General features: G+C 41.2%; 1 protein-coding gene across 2 annotated transcripts in view; it reads right to left on the bottom strand.

Moving 5' to 3' along the window:
- The window catches only part of PPP1CB (protein phosphatase 1 catalytic subunit beta), a 112,023-nt gene extending 104,022 nt beyond the window's left edge, over positions 1-8,001 (bottom strand). The window contains exon 1 of one of the 2 annotated variants that reach the window (XM_041477215.1): positions 7,624-8,001. In XM_041477215.1, the coding sequence (XP_041333149.1) occupies positions 7,624-7,675 (52 nt within the window). In that variant the 5' untranslated portion in view covers positions 7,676-8,001. The remainder of the gene's footprint in view (positions 1-7,623) is intronic. The other variant, XM_041477216.1, reaches the window with a different exon arrangement.
- Between the last annotated feature and the right edge of the window lie 10,683 nt (positions 8,002-18,684).

Genomic DNA, 18,684 nt, shown 5'->3' on the forward strand with positions numbered 1-18,684 from the left:
AACTGATATTTTCTTCCTAGAACAAAGATACAACAAATCAAAAATGTAATATGAATAGCTCCCCAAGGTGAAGAACATATCCTCTGCAAACTTGAGACAGGGCTAGTGAAAGAGTAAGGAGCTGGTTCTGCTTCTTTCCACGGTAGCTCCAGCCAAGCTTATGTCTGAAATTATGGCTTTAGAAGTCAATTTTGCCAGAGCAGATCTAAAAAAAAAAATCCCCAAACTACAACACAAGATAGCAAGCATGCAATTTTACAAACTGCACACAAGTAATTCCCTTGAGCTTACACTCCCCTCACATTCTGTGGGATGTTTAATCATTGGTGATTAACAACTCTGACATTTAACTATTTTTTTTTTGGTACTTAAAAGTACTTTGGAGTATTTGGCAAATGTTGAACAGCCTGTCAATACTAGGAGCAGAACAGATTTTAAGGCTTAAGGCGGCATTACCTACGACTTGGGGAAAAAACAAGCAGTCCTCACACTGATTTTGGAAATCTATTCTGAAGTTATCTGCCCTCAGTATTTTTAAAATCCAAATTACATACAAATTACATACTTTCATGAGTTTAAATCAATAATCCTATACTGGATTTTAAAAGCAACTCTCAATTTTAAAAGCAAAACTTCTACTCCCTCAGAATATCTTCTGTCATTTAACTTGTTCAGCTGCCATCCAGAAGCAGCCACTCCCTACACTGCAGCAAAACAGAGAGTTAAGCCAGCAACACAAGTTTTAAATTTTCAGAACTGCTGTGACAGAACTAAGCTTAGAATAGCTCTCATTCACGAGTTACACTGGTGGACAACAACAATATAAATGAGCCCTTTAGAACTTTGCTCCATTCAGCAAGAACATATTGCTGAACATACAGCTCTTCTGCAGCATACCTAGCAACCCTGTACCTTTCCTAGGGAACATCACCCAAATTTCCCACTAAAAATAGAATAATCAGTCTTCTGGGGAGCTTTTTTCCTTGAAAAACTGTGCTTTTACATCCAAGTAACCTTAAAGTCTTTCTAAAATTGCCTTCACTAGATGACCTTGATATAAAGTATTTTGCTGAAGAACAGTGATTGCTTGTGAACTCATTTTAGCAGGCTTATTTAATATCAAGCACAAGTTCACTGAAGAGTAAGAGACTGCCTAAGCCTTTAATGGGAAAAAAAATCCCTAACAATGAAGTGGTGTTGTTCTACCCAACCTTGAATTTACATTCTTTAGATACACACTATCTAGCAAAATTAATATTCATGGAGAAGAGGCTTTGAAATGACTCAGAAACAACTATATAAAATTGCTTCATGGGATGCTCCAGTAAGCCCATGAAAACATGCAACCTTCACCCATTCCTTTAGCTTTTCATGGACCACCTGCTTCCTTAAACAGAAGTGCCATAAACTAACTGATGTCTCAGTCATTCTGTATCATACATCGTTCCAAGAATTGCTGAATTCAGTGCTGAAGGACATGATCACATGTTCTACATTTACTGTTTGCTTAAGTACACTTGAACCCAAAATTCAAGCAACCAGCAAAACCAAAGGTTGTGATAGTAATTCCTGTCCTAGTCTACTGGGAAAGCTAACCTAGCATAAAAATTTCATTAAACAAAGAATTTCAGCTTATTTCTCAAAGGATGACTTTGTTCTCCCCTAAAGCAGTGCTAATAAAATTCCTAAAACTCAGGGAAGGTGGAGGTAAATTACAGAAGTTGTGAAGTAACTACTGAGAAGTACCAAGGAAAGAAGTTACTGAAGTTATGATACAAGAAGCTGGGAGTAATTTCTGCACATCAATGTCACTGGTACTTAACCAATGTTTCAAATTATAAACCAGACACCCAATACCTTTAGAGGCACCTCAGGCTGTAGTTAAGAGTGGATTCCCTACAGAGTCCCTTCACTGAGTACTGCATCTGACCTCAGTGAGCAACAGCCAAATATAGCATACTGCCCTCACCACAGTCTAGGGTTTAGCAGTGCAAGTTTCTTCCTTTCTAAAAAAAAGTTACATTCCTACCTTTGGTGGTAACTAATGAGCATTTAAGAGAAATTTTAAGATTTTACAGTTGCAGTTATTTATATAAGAACAGCATTTCTCTCTTTTTATACTATGATTTAGCTGAGCAGTGAGAAAGACACGGAATGACTCAAGTAAAACCTGTGCTGCAGAGCATCTAAATGAAACAATTACTGAATTGTGGAGCCTTCAAGTGGCCAAACAGCAGACAGAATAAAGAACCCCAGCACACTGCCTGCTGCTGGGTCTTGGCCTTCAGCGCAGGTTTTCAAGCCAACCATTCCATTCGTCATGCACTTATAAAGCTAAAGATGAAGTGGCTGATATCTGCACTGTTGTACAAACCTAGAAACAAACTTCATTTTCTATCCCTCCTCTCTACCCTCCTCGAAACATACCAAAACTGCCTATTGCTCTTTTTAAAGACTATTTTTTAAAAAGTCTTTTGCAAGCAAGTCCTTTTACGGTTGTTCTTGTTTGTTTTTCCAGTAGCAAATTATCCAGTGATTTCATACCAAGACAGGTAATAACTCTTGTTTATGCAGGATTCATTTCCACAATTTGTTTATATTGTTTTGCAACAGATCATTAAGGTCTATTTTATTCCTCTACAACTGCCTATCTTTTTCAGCATCAGTTACAGAGCCTAGAACTGCAAGCACTACTACTACTACCATATCATAACACCACACCATCAGGGTGGCTGGATATATTAATTAGTTAAGACAGTAACAAAATAAGAAATGTTATTGACCATAGTATATTTGACCAGTATGCTCTATACAATTTTAAAGTAATAAGGAAAAAAAATCTCAATTATTTCATAATAATTTAAAATCCAACTTTAAATTAAAAAGTTGAGTAATATTCCAATTTCTATGTTTATCACAATCTATAAGACCCCCCCAAATCATAAGAAAATGAAGCTTGCAGCTTTCTTAGAAGACATCACATGACATGGTAAGAATACCACGCAATTAACTCTGTTAAGGCAACCAGAACTAGTAGCCCTAAGCTTCACCAAAAATAAATTTATTTAGAAAAGATCCACATTAAGTTCAGACAGACTAATTCAAATTGTTAATTTTAATTAGGACAGCTAGATTTAGGCAAGCAATGTGTCTTGCCCAGACAAGGCAAATTTGTTTGTACAGCAACATAAATCAAGCCCCTTTACAAACCCAACTTGTACCTAAGGTTACTGTGTCTGGGTTTCCCTAAGTACATTCTCTCTTCCATATGGTAAACTCCCTAGTGTCTACTAAGAAACACCTATACATTTAAAAGAACAGAGATTCATTCCAGCTGGGATGCCTTATATCCAGAAGTCTTAACAGACAACACAGAAACAGGAAGCCCAACACCCTGGCAGCAATATGGAAATCTTACTTAACACCATTCACAGCACTCTTTACAAGTCAAGGTTACACCTATTCCAGTATCTTTGATTCGATATAGGGGCAACCTTTTACACGCATCACTAAATTTGAATTAGCTAAGAATCTGGCTTAAATGCAGACCTGGTGCACCCATTTAGCTCAGTATTGTTACAAATTTCAGGGCATTTCCCCAGATAGGGATACGTGGTATTCTCAGATGAGGCAAAACACAAGTAGCAATTTCAGCTGCAGAGCCCAAGAGAAAAAAAACTACATCGAGGAAAAACTTCTCTGTTCACAATGGGGAGTAGGATTCAAGGAGACACTTGGATCACAGCCTTCCATTACTTAAAGAGGGATTATAAGAAATATGGGGACAGACTTTTTAATAGGACTTGTTGCAATGAGACAAGGGGAATGGATTTATACTAAATATTTTTTTTTAAAAAAGTAGGTTAAGTCTAGATATATGGATGAAATTCTTTTACAGTGACAGTGATGGAACACTGAACAGGTTGCCCAGAGAGGTGGTAGATGCTTCATTCCTGGAAACATTCAAGATCACACTGGACAGGGCTCTGAGCAACCTGATCTAGATGAAGCTGTCCCTCCACTGGAGAGGGGCTGTACCAGATGACCTTTACAAGCTCCTTCCAACCTAAACCACGGTATTCAACATCTGATGTGCTCATGGCAGTATCATGTGTGCATATTCCTGTGCTGTCCACAGCTAGAACAGACTGGGGAAAAAAATATCCACCAGATGGCATAGCTGGGATAGTAGGAAGGAAAAAAAATAACATGTAATAAGTACAAACAGTGAAGCAAAAATAAAACCACTATCTTCATGTACACAGCTAAGCCTGATCTGTGATTCTGCACACCAGCACAAGAAGGAAACACTCTTTCAATGAATTTGGCCTTTTCATTTTCATGGTCACATACCACTCTAGGAGTCTTTTAGCAAAGCTGTGGGATTCTGTATTTAAATGACCTGCAAATCTTTGCAGATTCCCTCATGACAGACAGTAAAACTCTAAGTGTCTCCAAGATAGTGAGGCACACATGTTAGAGCACCAGCATCTCCCTCAATCTTCTAGTAAAGCAACAGGAATGATAATTTAAATCTGGCAGATGGTACTTGGTAGACAGAGATAAAAGAAAACACTGCTATGTTCAGACTTCATGTACACACTTGAGTTTTTACCTTCCTACCATTTCCAAACAGTAGTTATTTATAAGGTATCACTAACTAATGGCCAAGTACTAGACACATTGCAAGAGAAAGTCAATTCAAGATGAGATCTTGCCATTCCTAAATTCACCACTTAACCAGTGAATAGAGGAGAAGAACTTGGTATATGCAAAAGAACATGGAAATTAAAAGGTGATGTCATAGAAGACTATTAACATTCATTACACCCTGGCTCAGGTGAGTCTATGAAAACTCTCGCTAAACTCAACTCAAGAGTTAATAGATTTGGCTTTCAGCACTCAAAAGATCTACAAAGTAAGTAAGTACACATTCAAGATAATCATGTGGACACACTCCTTGAGGACTGGGAAGATGTTCTTGAATTCTCCCAAGCAGCCCAGCTGTAGGCCACTGCATATCGACATCTCAAGAAGAAACCAAAATCACAATTAAACACAAAGAAAGTAAGACAATCTAAGTAGGTAATTCCAATCAAAAGGCAAGTTAATGTGTCATATAACCCAGAAGGATAGAAACAGTTAGAGTAACCTAATTAAAGTAGGAGCAAGAACTCTTGACAGTTAATATCACAGCCTAGAAACAGGTGTCACCACCCAGCAACCCAGTGACAGCAGTGAAGTTTCCTACTGCTGTGGCTTTTGATATGCTACCCCTGAAAAATTACATGTAGCCACTGAGAGACAATTGTAGCTTGTTATTCAAACTTAAAGCCATGCATTTCACTCAAAGAAACCAAAAGGACTAAATATATACTGCATGACAACATTTAAGGAAAATGTCTTTTCATTATTTCACTTTGCTTACACTTACACCACAAAAGCCATGTTAAATTATCCTTTTAAGTCAAAGTTGAAGTGTGAGTAATGGAGCCAAACAACTGGCTTTGAACAATTTAACTGGAGATAAGAGTCAACAGAAATTTTTCTGCGCAACCAGCGTGGGGAGGGATTCATACTCACTTTACCAGAACAGGTCAGCTAAGCAACAGCATGAGCTCCAGAATGTGAGCTGCCAATTGAACAAAAAACCCAACCAACCAAACAAAAAAACTCCCAACCTTCATTGTGGAACAATGCTATTTGAACAACAGGTTAAAATGCTACATGCTAGCAGTGCAACAAATAAACGATGTTAGAAAGAGAGCAAAAATAATTGACACACAAGGCATTCCTTTAAACTGCTGTCATTTTTTCCAAACAAAACCTGTAAGAATTACCTATTATGTTTCAGACACAAGATGTTGTACAAGGCACTCCTCTAATGCTAGCAGATGACAAGCAGAAAGAAAGCACCCCATTCCCCTCAAGTCTTCACAATCTCTGCTCAGAGTTAAAAACGGACTCAGAAACAGAAAAGAAAAATTACAAGCAAGGCTTAGTTCAGAAGTTGGACATACATATACCCCTAAAGGTTAAAGTACTATGGAAGACAAAAGCATGGGGTAGGCTGCTGAAACACAAGGTAAGAACCATAACCCAAAAAGCTATGAAGTTGCAACACAAGTATTTATGGTGTATGTAAACTGTATGGAAGACATATTTTAAAAGTCTTCAGAAAAAAAAAAAAAAAAAATACTTAAGAGGGAACAGAATGATCCAACAAGTTACACACCCAAACACCGCAGAATCCCCTCCTCCTAAAGCACTCTATATTTAAATTACTACACCACTGTGGAACAAGTATCTCTCAAATATATTACTTGAAGTTTCTCAAAAACCCCAGAACCATGAATATAAGGTCTCCCCCAAAAATCTGTCCTAAAATGTCAACATTTACTCGGTTATTTTTTAGTTTGTCTTAAAAACCTAACTATTAATCTGTGTTTCAACATCCAGAAAAAGAGTTTTATCTGCATTAACGATCTAAGAGAAACTTCAACTGATACTTGTTTCTTCATACCATACTGCGCTGCACACCTTAAATCACAAACATAAGCACAACTGTTCAAAGACTTTATGTATTTTTAAATACTGCTTTTGCTGCTTTACGTTTTCATATAAAAAAATATGACATAGCAGCTACTAAGAAGTCCTTAAAGCCCTAAACCCCCTGCTTTGTAGAAACTCGACTAAACAAAACTCAGCCTTACAAAACTTGTTTCAGCTCCCAAACTATACATGCTCCATAAATTCCCTTCTAAAAGCCTTCTGCAATATGATCCAACTATCTAAGGAGTACAGCAACCAAGTAAATGAACGGCGCATACCCCTGCAAGTACTCTCATCTCATCTCCAGCATACCAGGTATTTGTTGAATGTGGAATGAAAGATTAATGGAAGAAGAGGCCTAAGAAGACTAAACATTCACGACATAAATTAAATAAAAAGAAAATGCTAGCAATAATTCCTCAGCTTCTCCAAAAGCAGGCAATAAGTGAGCTTACTTTAAAGGGCAAAATCACTATTTAATACACAGAGAACCCTCCACAGCCTTTATCAGCCACCCATGAGAGCCACTTCTGGAGACTGCCCCGTAGGCAGGCTGAAGAATGTCAGCGCGCTAAACCCCTCTGCTCCCACCGACACTCACGTACACACCACCCCGCACCTAGCGCGGCCCGCAGACGTAATTTTACACACGGAGCACTGCGACTACAACCCGACCGGAGGGGCGGGAGGGAAAAGGCCGCCCAGCTAGCGAGGAAAAGAGCCCAGCTAGCCAGGAGCCCCCAGCTCGCCCCTCAGCCAGGCAGCTGCAGCGGGGTGAAGAAGGGAAGATGGAAAACGAGTTGGTTTTTGTTTTTTTTTTTCTATTAAATAGGAAGGCAGCCAGACAGGGCGGGCACTCCCCGCGCACAGCAGCCCCTCCTCCCTCCGCGGGGCTGCAGGGCCGGAGCCCGGGGCACCGGCGGGACGAGCCGAGCCCGCTCCCGGCCGCCACCCCGGGCCGGCGGCGCAGGGAAGGCGCTGCCCCCGCTCGCGCCGCACCGCGCCGGCAGCCCCAGCTCTTTCCGGGGAGCGGCGGCCGTGCCCTCTGGCTCCCCGCGGCGCCCCGCTCACCTTCCAGCAGCCGGGTGATGAGGCTGTCCACGTTCAGCTCCCCGTCCGCCATTTTGTGGCCACCAGACTCGGTCCCGGGCGGGGAGAGGGCGGGGTGGAGGGCGCTCCACGGAGGAGGAGGAGCAGGGAGCGGCGGCCGCAGCGACAGTGGCTCCCCCCACCCCCCTCCGGCGGTCCCCGGCGGCCGCCCGGCTTCTCCCGCTCCCTCGCAGCTAAATGGGAGAACGCGGCCACCGCTCCTCCCCGCGCCTCCTCCCCTCCTCAGGAGCCGCCAGGGCGCATGTGCCGCCTCGCCCGCCGCGGCCGCTCCGCGCCCCGGCAGCGCGCAGGCGCGGGGGGCTCGGCGGCGCAGGCGCGGCGCGGAGCGGGCCCGGCCGTGCCCCGCTGCTCGCCCGGTCCCGGCGGCCTCGGGCCGCGGCGGCGCCCGGCACGGACGGGAGGCAGGGAAAGGAGCCCCGGCAGCCCCCGTGCCAGCCGAGAGTCACCCCTCCGCCTGCCGTGCCGTCTCGCAGTTTATTAAAAATAATTGTAAAAAAAAATCTGTCATAACTGGAAAGACGAGTTGTGCTCTTTGCGTCGCTCTTTTAAGGCGGTTGTCAGAGAAATTCTGTGGTTCGTGTTTCACTGCGGCTGGAGCTGCTAACAGTACTTTTTTGGTGATTTCTGGAACTTTTTTTTTTTTTTTTTTTTTTTTTTTTGGGTGGGCGCCAGCAAAATGCTTCCACCTTATATAATGTTGAAACCCTTTTTTTTTTTTTTTTTTTTTTTTTTTTTTTTTATCTCTTGATTAGGAGAAAATGATTATGAGCAAAACAAAAGCAATTAGAATAAGGTGGGGCCATGATCAGGTATCAGATGATGCTAAGTGTTCAGACAGGTGAAAGAACACTCTTTTGAAATGCCTACACAGGTGGGCAGGATATGCAGAAATAAAATTTCAGCTCATCTGCTCTTTATAGGACGTACATCTATCATTCTTGTTTTTCAAAATCTGCTAGTATTGGGAATTTAAATTAAAAAATAAAATCCTAAAATGTTTTTCTTTCATTTTTGTTAAGCTAGGAAAAAGAATGATTCCACTTTTTGAAAGTTCATCCTTATCCCAACTACTTTATTGCTGCCAAGACTAATAGATCTGCAGTCCCTCTTGAGCTTTTAGGAATTGTCCCAGTTTCGTTTCACACAACTGAACTGCCCTGGAGGCTATTTTAAGCCATCACAACATCAGGTTCAGACAGTTCAGACATAATAATATATTATCATAGAACGTTCTGCATTGATAATTAAATGGGGATATGAAATTATCTTTCACCGTGGAATCAAAATATAATTAAGACACTTTCCCAAACTCCACTGGATGATAAACTTTCAGGTACACTGAGCAAAACAGTCCCCTAACAACTGTTTTTACTAGGCATGTCAGCATGTTCCAGAAACCAGCAACATATCATAACAACAAAATAATGTAATATAAGCAGAGATGCTATGAAAAAGAACAAGCTGCAAAAAATAGCTCATTTCTTTCCTTGTAGATTCTGTGCCAGTGTCTTGTTTTATTGGGAGCGTGGCTGGGTGACAGCTACTGCCCAGCTGTAGCTGGGCTGTCAGCTGGGGGGAAAGTCCTCTCACTGTGCTGCATGACCCTGTAAAGTTTGCAGCCCCCCTTTCTTTGTAGCTTGAGCAGGGACACAAATATGTGGGTTTCTCCCTCCGTGGGTTAAAACTTAGCATGTCCCATTGACATAATCCAAGTACAGTAAACAGAATTAAAAGATCAGAGAATGAGGCTCATTGTCTTCTGTGATACAGAAAGCAATAGTCAATGAAAGCATTTTCTGTGATCAAGGGTAGATGTTCAGTAAGTTTTGGCGTTATACCATGCACAGATAAAGACCGAAGACACCTAACTGGTGATTCAAGTACAAGGGGAAACTGGACTGATGCCGTGTCAAAATCTCATTAATAATGCTCACCTTTCTGAATTGTCTTTCAGTTATTTTGAAATTCCTCTCATGTCCACCAAGATGGCTTTGCTCCTAACTTTCCCATACTTGCTCTCAGTGCCATTTACCCCACATACCTCATCTGTCAACCTTCCTCCCCTTATCCACATGCTGTCTCAAGGTGTCCTTCAATTTGCACTGCTCTTCTGCTCAGTTGGTCACATCTGAAAGACAGAAATTTCCAAAGACATTGGCAAAACAGCTATGTGTTAGTAAATGTCATTCCCTCACCTGTGACTGTGTAGACATGTGTTCTCACTTTAGGCTGCTGTTGCTGGGAATTTGAGAGAGTTGCTTCCCCAGCTACAGAGCACTGACTCAGCGTCTTGGCTGTTACCTGCTCTTTCCTGGTGACCTTGTGCTGGTTCAGACAGAGCTTCTGCTACTCACTGCACATTAAAGTTAGTGCACCACGTACACGTTTATGTTATTTACTATGGCGTTGTGACTTTCAAAACCGTCGCCCTCCTAGGTCTGTCATCAGTTACCTGGTAGACACTACATGGCAGTATTTTACAGCATTATCCCATCACTGTAGCTCGTTTCTAATGTACTTTATCACCTTGGCAAACTGTAACTCAGCCCTTATGTGGATGGGAGGGAGAGGCCAGTAGGGAGCCATGTGGTTAGTTTTCCAGTGTGTAATTAGGAGCATATCCTCCCTAAGTGGCAATAGCTAAACCACTGCTGTCTCCTCAGTGCCCTTTTCCAGTTTCTTACTTGAAATAGAAATTAGTGATCCAATTGACAGTGTATTTCCTTAGGAGAGTTTGTTTACAAAAATATTTACAGATCTCTTTAGTCACAAATTATAAGAAACTGTGTTAAGGTAATCTCAAAATAAACAAAATCTGCAGATAACTTATCCCTGTTTTGTCCAAAAAGCTTAGATTAAGAGATAGAAGAAGAAAAGCCAACAGATACCACTCTGTAGTACTTTATGACCCTTTTTTGTTTCTCAGTATTTGCACTAAAACTGAGTAAATAGTTGGGTTTGGTTATAATATTTTAAGATGTAAAAATAAAATAATTATTCTTCTACACTGAGCTAAAACCAAGATTTTCTCAACCTTCCTCAAACAAATTAAGGAGGAGAGTCCCAAACTAGCCAGCAGTTTGCATTTGGAGGCATGTAGCAAGGATGTGGAAAACTGTTCTCTGAACTCCTGCATCCATACTGGTTCTCTTGATATCCCTGCTTGGAACTGCAGCACTTTGTACAAACAATTAAACACCCACTGGCCCAGGCACTCGAGTCTGTCCAATGAATGCCCCAGTCATCCAGTGGTACTGCTGTTCCATCTCTCTTAATATAGTTTTTGTTGGAAACATATCATGAGATCTCTGATTGAGACACAAGTGCTATACTCATCAAGGCAATAGTATTTTTTGAAGAACAAGATTGTTTTGTAGATTAATACTGACCCTTGATTCCCATGAATGTAGTTATGCCATCATTGCTTTTTATGCATATTTAAAAGGCAGGGCAGGGCAGGTCTGGATGTTCCCAGAAAACAGATTGTTTATGTCAAAAACCAATGCTGAAACAGTAAAAAAAAAAAAAAAAAAAAAAAAAAAAAAAAAAAAAAAAAAAAAAAAAAAATAGAATAGATGTAGTATGTAAGACCTATATTGAAAATCTTATTTTTTAAAAAAGAACAGCTCCCCCTGCCCTATCCTGACAGCTCCCAGGTGGGTTAGAGTCTGGAAGGCAGGAGAGAGCCTCCCAGGAGCTGCATGCAAAATAAGGACAAGGTGAAGCATCACCAGGGTTATGTATCACAGGTTACTTCATCTCTCTGTGTCAGAACTATTTAAAAGTGTGAGAAGCATTATTTTGTTTTATTTTCTTTAAATTATGTTTATTAGCATGTGATACAATCTCGGTTCCCCCAACAGCCTGTCCTACTGCCCACAAACTGTGAGAAATACACAACACTCGTTGAGGTGTTACTCCCCAAGTGAGGGAGGGGGAAGGACTTTTGAAGCAAAACAAGGAAAATAATTTGGGCCTGCAAGATCTGCAGTTTGCAGGATGTCAATCAAGCTTACTATTTCTCTGCTTTGGAGAGAAAAAGTCTTCTCCTACTGTTTCCCAGGAAGGAACAGCTGCAAGAACTGAAAGTGTCTGCATCTATTTTCCTCAGTAAACATGGGAATATTTAGTTTCAGCAAAATCAGATGGTTTACGCCCTGTGAATATGCTGGCATTTGACACCAGCAGCCAGTTTCACAAAGTGCATGCAGAGAGTGGGAAAGAACTCCTCTAAACTCTGGGACCTGACACAAGAAATGAAAGCTCTGAAGGCAGAAATGACAGATTGACTAAAAACCCAACCTTTATCCAGGGATCTCCAAGTGCTCTCTAAATATCATTAATCAGACTACATAACAGTCCATGAAGTGATTAAATTTTGACACACATTTCTTACACTGAGGGTTACACTCAAAATGAGAAGGTAAATAAGTTCCTCGGGGTTATGTGGTGTGTCATGGTCTGGTCTCCTGCATGCTCTGTCTACGTCTCTTCTCACTAATGCGTCTCCAGTGTGCTGTGTCCTCAGCCATATTCCCAGGACACAATTTTTAAATGTGAAACCATTACAGTTAATAGCACAGGGACAGGACTGCAGTGTTTGCAGCATAAATCACCATAGCTGGGGCATCTGAGTGCTCTATGGGGAATTTATAACATGCTAAAGAGATTTATGAACAGCCCTCAAACCTCTTGCTAATGGTGGTTGCAGTGGGTGTTAAGTGACTGAAGATTCTTAATTATTTGATGATTTTTATTGATTTGTGTTGTTATTGCTTAACATGACTCTGTAGTAACAAGGCATCTGTCAATCTGAGAGTGTTTTCCAGCCAGTGAATTATTAAAGTGTGTGATTCTTATAGGTGCTTACTGTTCTGCTGGACTGCTGGGAGGCTGATGTGGTTTGCTCAAGAATACTCATAGCTTGCAGGGCAAGGCTACAGAAGAGCTTTGGGCATCACACTCACTGATGGATGCACCACATGTTCCTGAGCCAAATCTGCCCCTACTGACTCTCTGTAGGCTTGGGAAGGATCTCTTTTTACCTGCAGTTTCAGGGGGAACCTTCCCACAAAAGCACATTAATTCACAAGTTAGTGAAATATGTATTTACAGTGAATCACTAGGTATTGCTTCTCCTTAGAGCTACAGCCATGAGCCCTAAAGGGGTTCTAGTCCTGGTTCAGGACACAGCAAAGGCCTACAATATCTCCTTCAGTCTCCTGGAGAAGAGCTGTGTTGTGCTCCAGTTTATCCCATCGTCTGCATGATGGAGGGTGTGCCACCGAGCACACCTGCCCTGCAGTTGAGGCAATGCTATAATTTAATATACTTTGTGATCAGCATTTTAAGAGTTTGAATTTGCTATTTCTCCATTATGTAATTACATAATAATAATAATTTAGCTAACATAATATACGTGGAGTTTTGCTGTTGCTTCTTATGTAAATTAGAGATATTTAGCAATATGTTGCAAAATGGATATGTCTATTTCAGACTGAGATGTAAGAGGTTACTTTGATTCAGAATAAAATAAAAAGAAGCTGTTGGAAAGACCTATTTTATAAAGAAATGACTATTTAATTATAACTCTTTATCCCATGGCTTATTCACTAAAGTAGAAACTGCAGAGCTTCTAAGTGTTTAAATTTTAAAAAAAGACTAAACAAAACCCCTCTGTACTTCTGTCTCTTTAGAGAAATTCAGATATTTAAATGTAGGTTCATAAACTGAAATTATATACAAATGGGGATTTGAGCCTGAATTTTGAAAAAGCAGCATGAACAACTAACTAAACATTAAGGAAATAGCTAATCTTTAGGTAGAAAAGAACACTTATTTTAGTTGTTAATCTGCTTATAAGAAAGAGAGACACTCTATATTTGAAGTGTGCTCCAGAAGAACTTATAAAGAAATTTAAAGTCAAATTTACATATCAAAATGTGTCAGACAGCTTGTCTTCTACTAAATTGTAACAAACACTTCTCATTCCTATTAAATTATGTGGCATTTTATTACCTATTAAGTAATCTAACTTAGCCCTGTTGTTCCAAAAATAGTTCACTCACATTCAGTATGGCTCAGAAGAACAGGAGGTGGATGAGACCACAGCAATGAGTCACATTGACAGGTTTAAGCCTTGAGTCAGCAAAACCTGGCCTTACTCTCAAACCTGGGTGGGTTTGATTCAGGGTAGGCCATAGGTGTCTTTTGGGTTTGGGATTGTACACTTGCTGTCCCAAAAGTGTATCCCAAATCTGCAGAAACACACGTGGCCGTGGCTGGCCATGCTGCTCTTTCCCTGGTGCCAGCTTTGGCCGGCGTTGGTCATTCCAAGCTCCTGCTCTCCCTCCCCACTGTGATTTGCCATCCTTGCCACTGTGCTGATGTGTTTCTGGGCCTGCACTGCAAGTCAGGTGTCTGCAGTGACCCCAGTGAATAACAACTCCCTCTGGCTCTCTGGAAAGCAGTAGTTTTAACCCACGTTGCTCTGGGTGACCTGGTGTACAGCAACCTCCCAAAGACACGTGTCTCAGCCCAGCTGAGGACTGAACTCTGTGCTTTGAGGCTGGAACTGGCAGTGGCTGGTGGAGGGGGGGGGCTGAGCAGCCCCCAGAGCAGTGGGGTAGCTGTACCATCAGCGGGCGAGCAGGGAGGCTCCAGCCCCAGCTGCGGCTCTCGCATCCTCCTGAGTCATCCCCTGACTCCAGATAAGCCGTGCGCCTTATCGTGCCTCAGCCTGCCACCTGCAAAGCAGTGATAACAACATTTAAATAATTCAGAAGAACGTAGCAAGGCTTAATGGAGGTTTGTAATATGTTTTAAACTCCTTACATGCAGTAGTGTGGAATTTAAGGTATCGCTGTTATGGAGCGTGTTGCTAGTAGTGCTGTCTTCCTTTAATAATCCCTGCAAACTCCCTGTCTTCCTACTCTCATTATCAGTGCTAGGCTTTGGTGGCATTGTGTTGCTTGGACACCTTCTAATTTAAATTTCATGTTTTGATTTCTGGGTGATAACTTCAAACACCAATTTTCTTCTGCTACGCTATGCAGCCTTTTGCTCATTTTAATGAAACCTAGCAACCATAATGTAAATTGGAAATAACTACAGCCCATTAGACTATTGAAATCTCTGACGATTTGAATTATTCACTATTAACAGAACTTGTATAATTATAGGTTAAGATATCACTTAGGCACTTAGCATACATCAGCTCCACTGTTAATTTTTAGCTCTTGATCTGTATTAGTAACCTCAGCTTGCTAAATTAAAGGATATGCCTCCAATTAGCCTAAATTTAACATTCAAGAACACATCTCTGGTGGGATGATGCTTTTAAGTTTAGAACATCCAGGCAATTTCAGCTGATCTGCTAAGTCTCTATCACAAGTGGAAGGGAAAACATTTTCTTACAAACACTTCCGTGACTTTCACAGGGGTAAAAGAATAAAGAACAAAGCTGCATTTTGTGTAAGATCCAAAGCCAAAAGTGTGACAAGCATTGCAGTCCCCTGCCCCTGTAGGGATCCCAAAAAATTTTGTACCTGGGACAGAGGCAGTTGGGTCATTGAAATACGACCTTCAGAAAGCAAAACAATTAGTCTGAGGCAAAAAGAAAGCGTTGAGATACATAGAGAAAAAGGGAGAGCGCTAACATTGTTAGCAAAAAAAACCCCAAACCAAACCAAACTAACATAGTAAACAACAAACCAGCAAAAAGTTGTTACTTTTCCCCAAGAACCTTGCCTGTGTTTAACACATCAGGACTGAATAGGACACTTCTGTTTGTGCACTGAACATGTTAGGTATGTACTACAGTGCAGGCAGATGTGGCACCTGTGCAATGTGTGGTTCTCGCAGAGTTTGGTGCTCTAAAAACAACACTGCACAAGCTGAGTGTCAGAATTAAGCAGCATAAATCCCTCATTCAAAGCTGAGCTCCTTTTTTGGGATTGTCCCCAGGAATCTTCAGCATCTTCTTTCCAATTAAATGACCAGAGTGCTTTCTGATCAGAGTAAACTGTAATTGTCTGGTTAGGGATCTTAATAATAGGATTTCAGCTACCACTGGGTAGTTTTAACTCCTTCTTGAGGTTAAGAAACTTGGCTGCAGTATCTTTGATAACACTCAACATTTGTCTTTTTTCTTCTGAGACCAATGAGATTACTTTCTGTTTGCTAGTGTATAAATTAACTCTTCTGTTCCACCAGCAAGGAAAGATTCCTGGTAACCATCTGTGTATTTTTCATACCATTTGATCCCTGCTTTAGATGATTTGCTCGCAGTACATAGTCCTAGGTGATCACACTTCCACTTCTGGAAAGCCCTTTTAAAAGAGGTAGCTAGAAAATGGTTTAAGCTTCAAAGCAGATGATGAGTCTGTTCACATGTGCTGGTCAGAAGTTGGAATAGAATCTTAAAGCTTTTGTCTTGGCCAACACTGAGAAAAAAATACAGCTTTTGACAGTGTCGTCTCTTATATCCATAAATTCAATAAAATACATTTCAGTAAACATGAGTGATCTTGTTAATGAGGAGAAATGCAGTCCACTTGGTAGCTGTATAATTGTGTCAAAAGTATAATTCAAAAAGTGGTTGCTAATATTGATGAGTGTCTCCATAGGGAAGCTCTGGGTGATAACAAATCCTCTTGCTGGGAAATCTGCTTATAAACTTATAATGGCAACCATTACAGAGAAGGGAGAAAGCACTAAACTGGAAAATGCTATTAAAAATGTAATAGGACCCAAATTATTCAAAGATTAGTCATTACATTCATTCAGCAAAACTTGTTGCAAAGCGTGGATTTTATTGGAAACAATTGGAATCAAAAGATTATACTACTAATACCTAGCTATGGTGTATCCAGAGCAAATGAAAAAGAAAATTAACATTTTCAGCTCACAGCACTGAGGATTTTTCCTCAGGGTTTTTTTCTTTCACTAAGGAAATTGGACTGTGTCATAGAAAACCTTTTGTCATGCTAAGAGTCACTGTAGTATGTGCATCTTTTTAGTTAGACCTCCAAAATTATGGGGGTGCCTCGCACCTTAGACGATTCCTTCTGGCCATGCCGTATTCCAAAACCATAATGCCCATAGTTATCCTGCCAGCCTCCAAATGAGGGCTTTGGTTGATGAATCTCAGATTTGTGACATCCTCCATGTGCTTGCAGTCCTGTTTCTGAGCAACCAGGTGTGGTCCGAGCACAGGCAGTACTGGTACTCCAACGCCTCTGTTTCAGGAGGCTCCTTGAAGTTTTCATTCCTTTGGCTGTATTGTTTGTCCCTGATGCCAGCATTATTTGTGTCCCATGTAAAGCAGATGCCATCCAGTATAAAATCCAATAACAGCTCTGAGAATAAGGACCAAAGCTGAGGTGCCTGACTAATTCAAGGCATCTCACTGATGAGCACATGGGATTTTTCATCACCCTTTAGAGGCTGCTTATTCTACTCCGTGGTTGCTGGGAATGCCTGTATGCCTGACTTGAGTGCTTTGAATCACCCTACATGGACAGAGACTGACTTCTCAGCCCTTGCAATGTTTCAGTAGAGCTGCCTAAGCAGTCTGGCCTCCTCCTCTGCCTCTCCTTGTGTGGGTTTATGCCTGAACCCTTGCAGATTTCTCTTTAAAACTGTCAAATGTGTAAGGAGTTTGGATTTCTCTCATCTACTCTGGAATTTTACCTTTAATTACTTAGAACAAAGACTTTTCCCATTCTAATTAAACACCTTTTGCCTCCAGTGCAGACTATTTGTGCTTTTACATGATCATTTACTTTTAAGATTTTGAAAGCATTTTTCACTTGCATGCTCCAGATGGCTTGCCAGTGACAACATTCATGCATTTAGTTCTTTTCTCTCATTAAGCCTGTGGATTTTCAAAATATTTCTGGAACACAATTTTACAGTTTTCTCTCTCTCTCTCTCGCTTTTTCTTTTTTCCCTTTGCCCTTTTCAACCCAAATGCAAGAAAAAGTACAAAATAGGTGTTTCCATGTCTGACTTTGATGTTGGGTTTTTTTGGATGGGGGAAGAGTGAAAAGGGTTCAGGCAGAGCTTACTAAATTAGCGATGTCAGCAGTCAAAAATACAACGGGCAGGTACAGTACTGCTCAGTTGCTGTAATCCTTTAAATCTGACCTCCTGCCAAGCCTTCCTGGGTACATCTGCTCTGTGAATTGGAGGAATGAGCCAAACTATTGACAACCTGAGCTGGTAAGGCTTCCTCACACAGCATCACACAGATGCAGTCTAGCCATACCAACCCATCCACAGAAGAAAAGAGTGTCCTGCAGCTGGTTAAGGCAGCCAGAGCCAGCAGCTGGATGGGGTGAGGGAGAACCTGTTCCATGCAGGGCACAGCCTGCCCGGTGTCCCATAACGTCTCTAAATGCCTTTTGTCCCAGCTGCACCTGTGCACCGATTAGTAAGGAAGTTAGAGCTGGCATGAGTTACACAGGAGGGAGAAAAGTCATAGAAATGTGTCAGTAAGTAGGAGTAGGACAAGCAGACTAATTTTTTCCTTTTTTTTTGTACTTCCCCGGGTGTTGCCTTTCTCATTATACCACCCTCTGCTAGTGGGAGAATCCCATTAGTGCAGCCTTTCTCTAAAGGATCAGGCCTGATCCTCCCTCTCAGGTGGGCTGGCATCCTTCTGTTGACTTCTGAATGGGGTGAGAGTCAGACCCACTGTGTGGCTGGGGAAGGGGAGGTTTTGGAAAACAAATTATGCTTTGTTAAGTGGTTGGAAGACATGCTGACTTAAATAAGCACTTAGCTCCCATTTACACTTGAAAGTTTTGTCGTGCTGGTAGAGTTCTGCCAGTAAACTCCTCCTACATAATTAGAGGCTTTTTGCCTGTAAGATGCATTCCAGTCTGGCAAGCAACATAAGCCATAACATCAAAACCACCACTTCTTTTTGATTTCTTTTATTTTTTTTTTCCTGGTGTTATTGTGTCTATGTAAGAGCTTTTGTTGAAGTAGTTATGTCATAAATCAAAAATCACCCTA

Source organism: Pyrgilauda ruficollis, unplaced genomic scaffold (genome assembly GCF_017590135.1).
Source record: "Pyrgilauda ruficollis isolate IOZ18807 unplaced genomic scaffold, ASM1759013v1 scaffold4, whole genome shotgun sequence".
In the NCBI taxonomy this organism is placed as follows: Eukaryota; Metazoa; Chordata; class Aves; order Passeriformes; family Passeridae; genus Pyrgilauda; species Pyrgilauda ruficollis.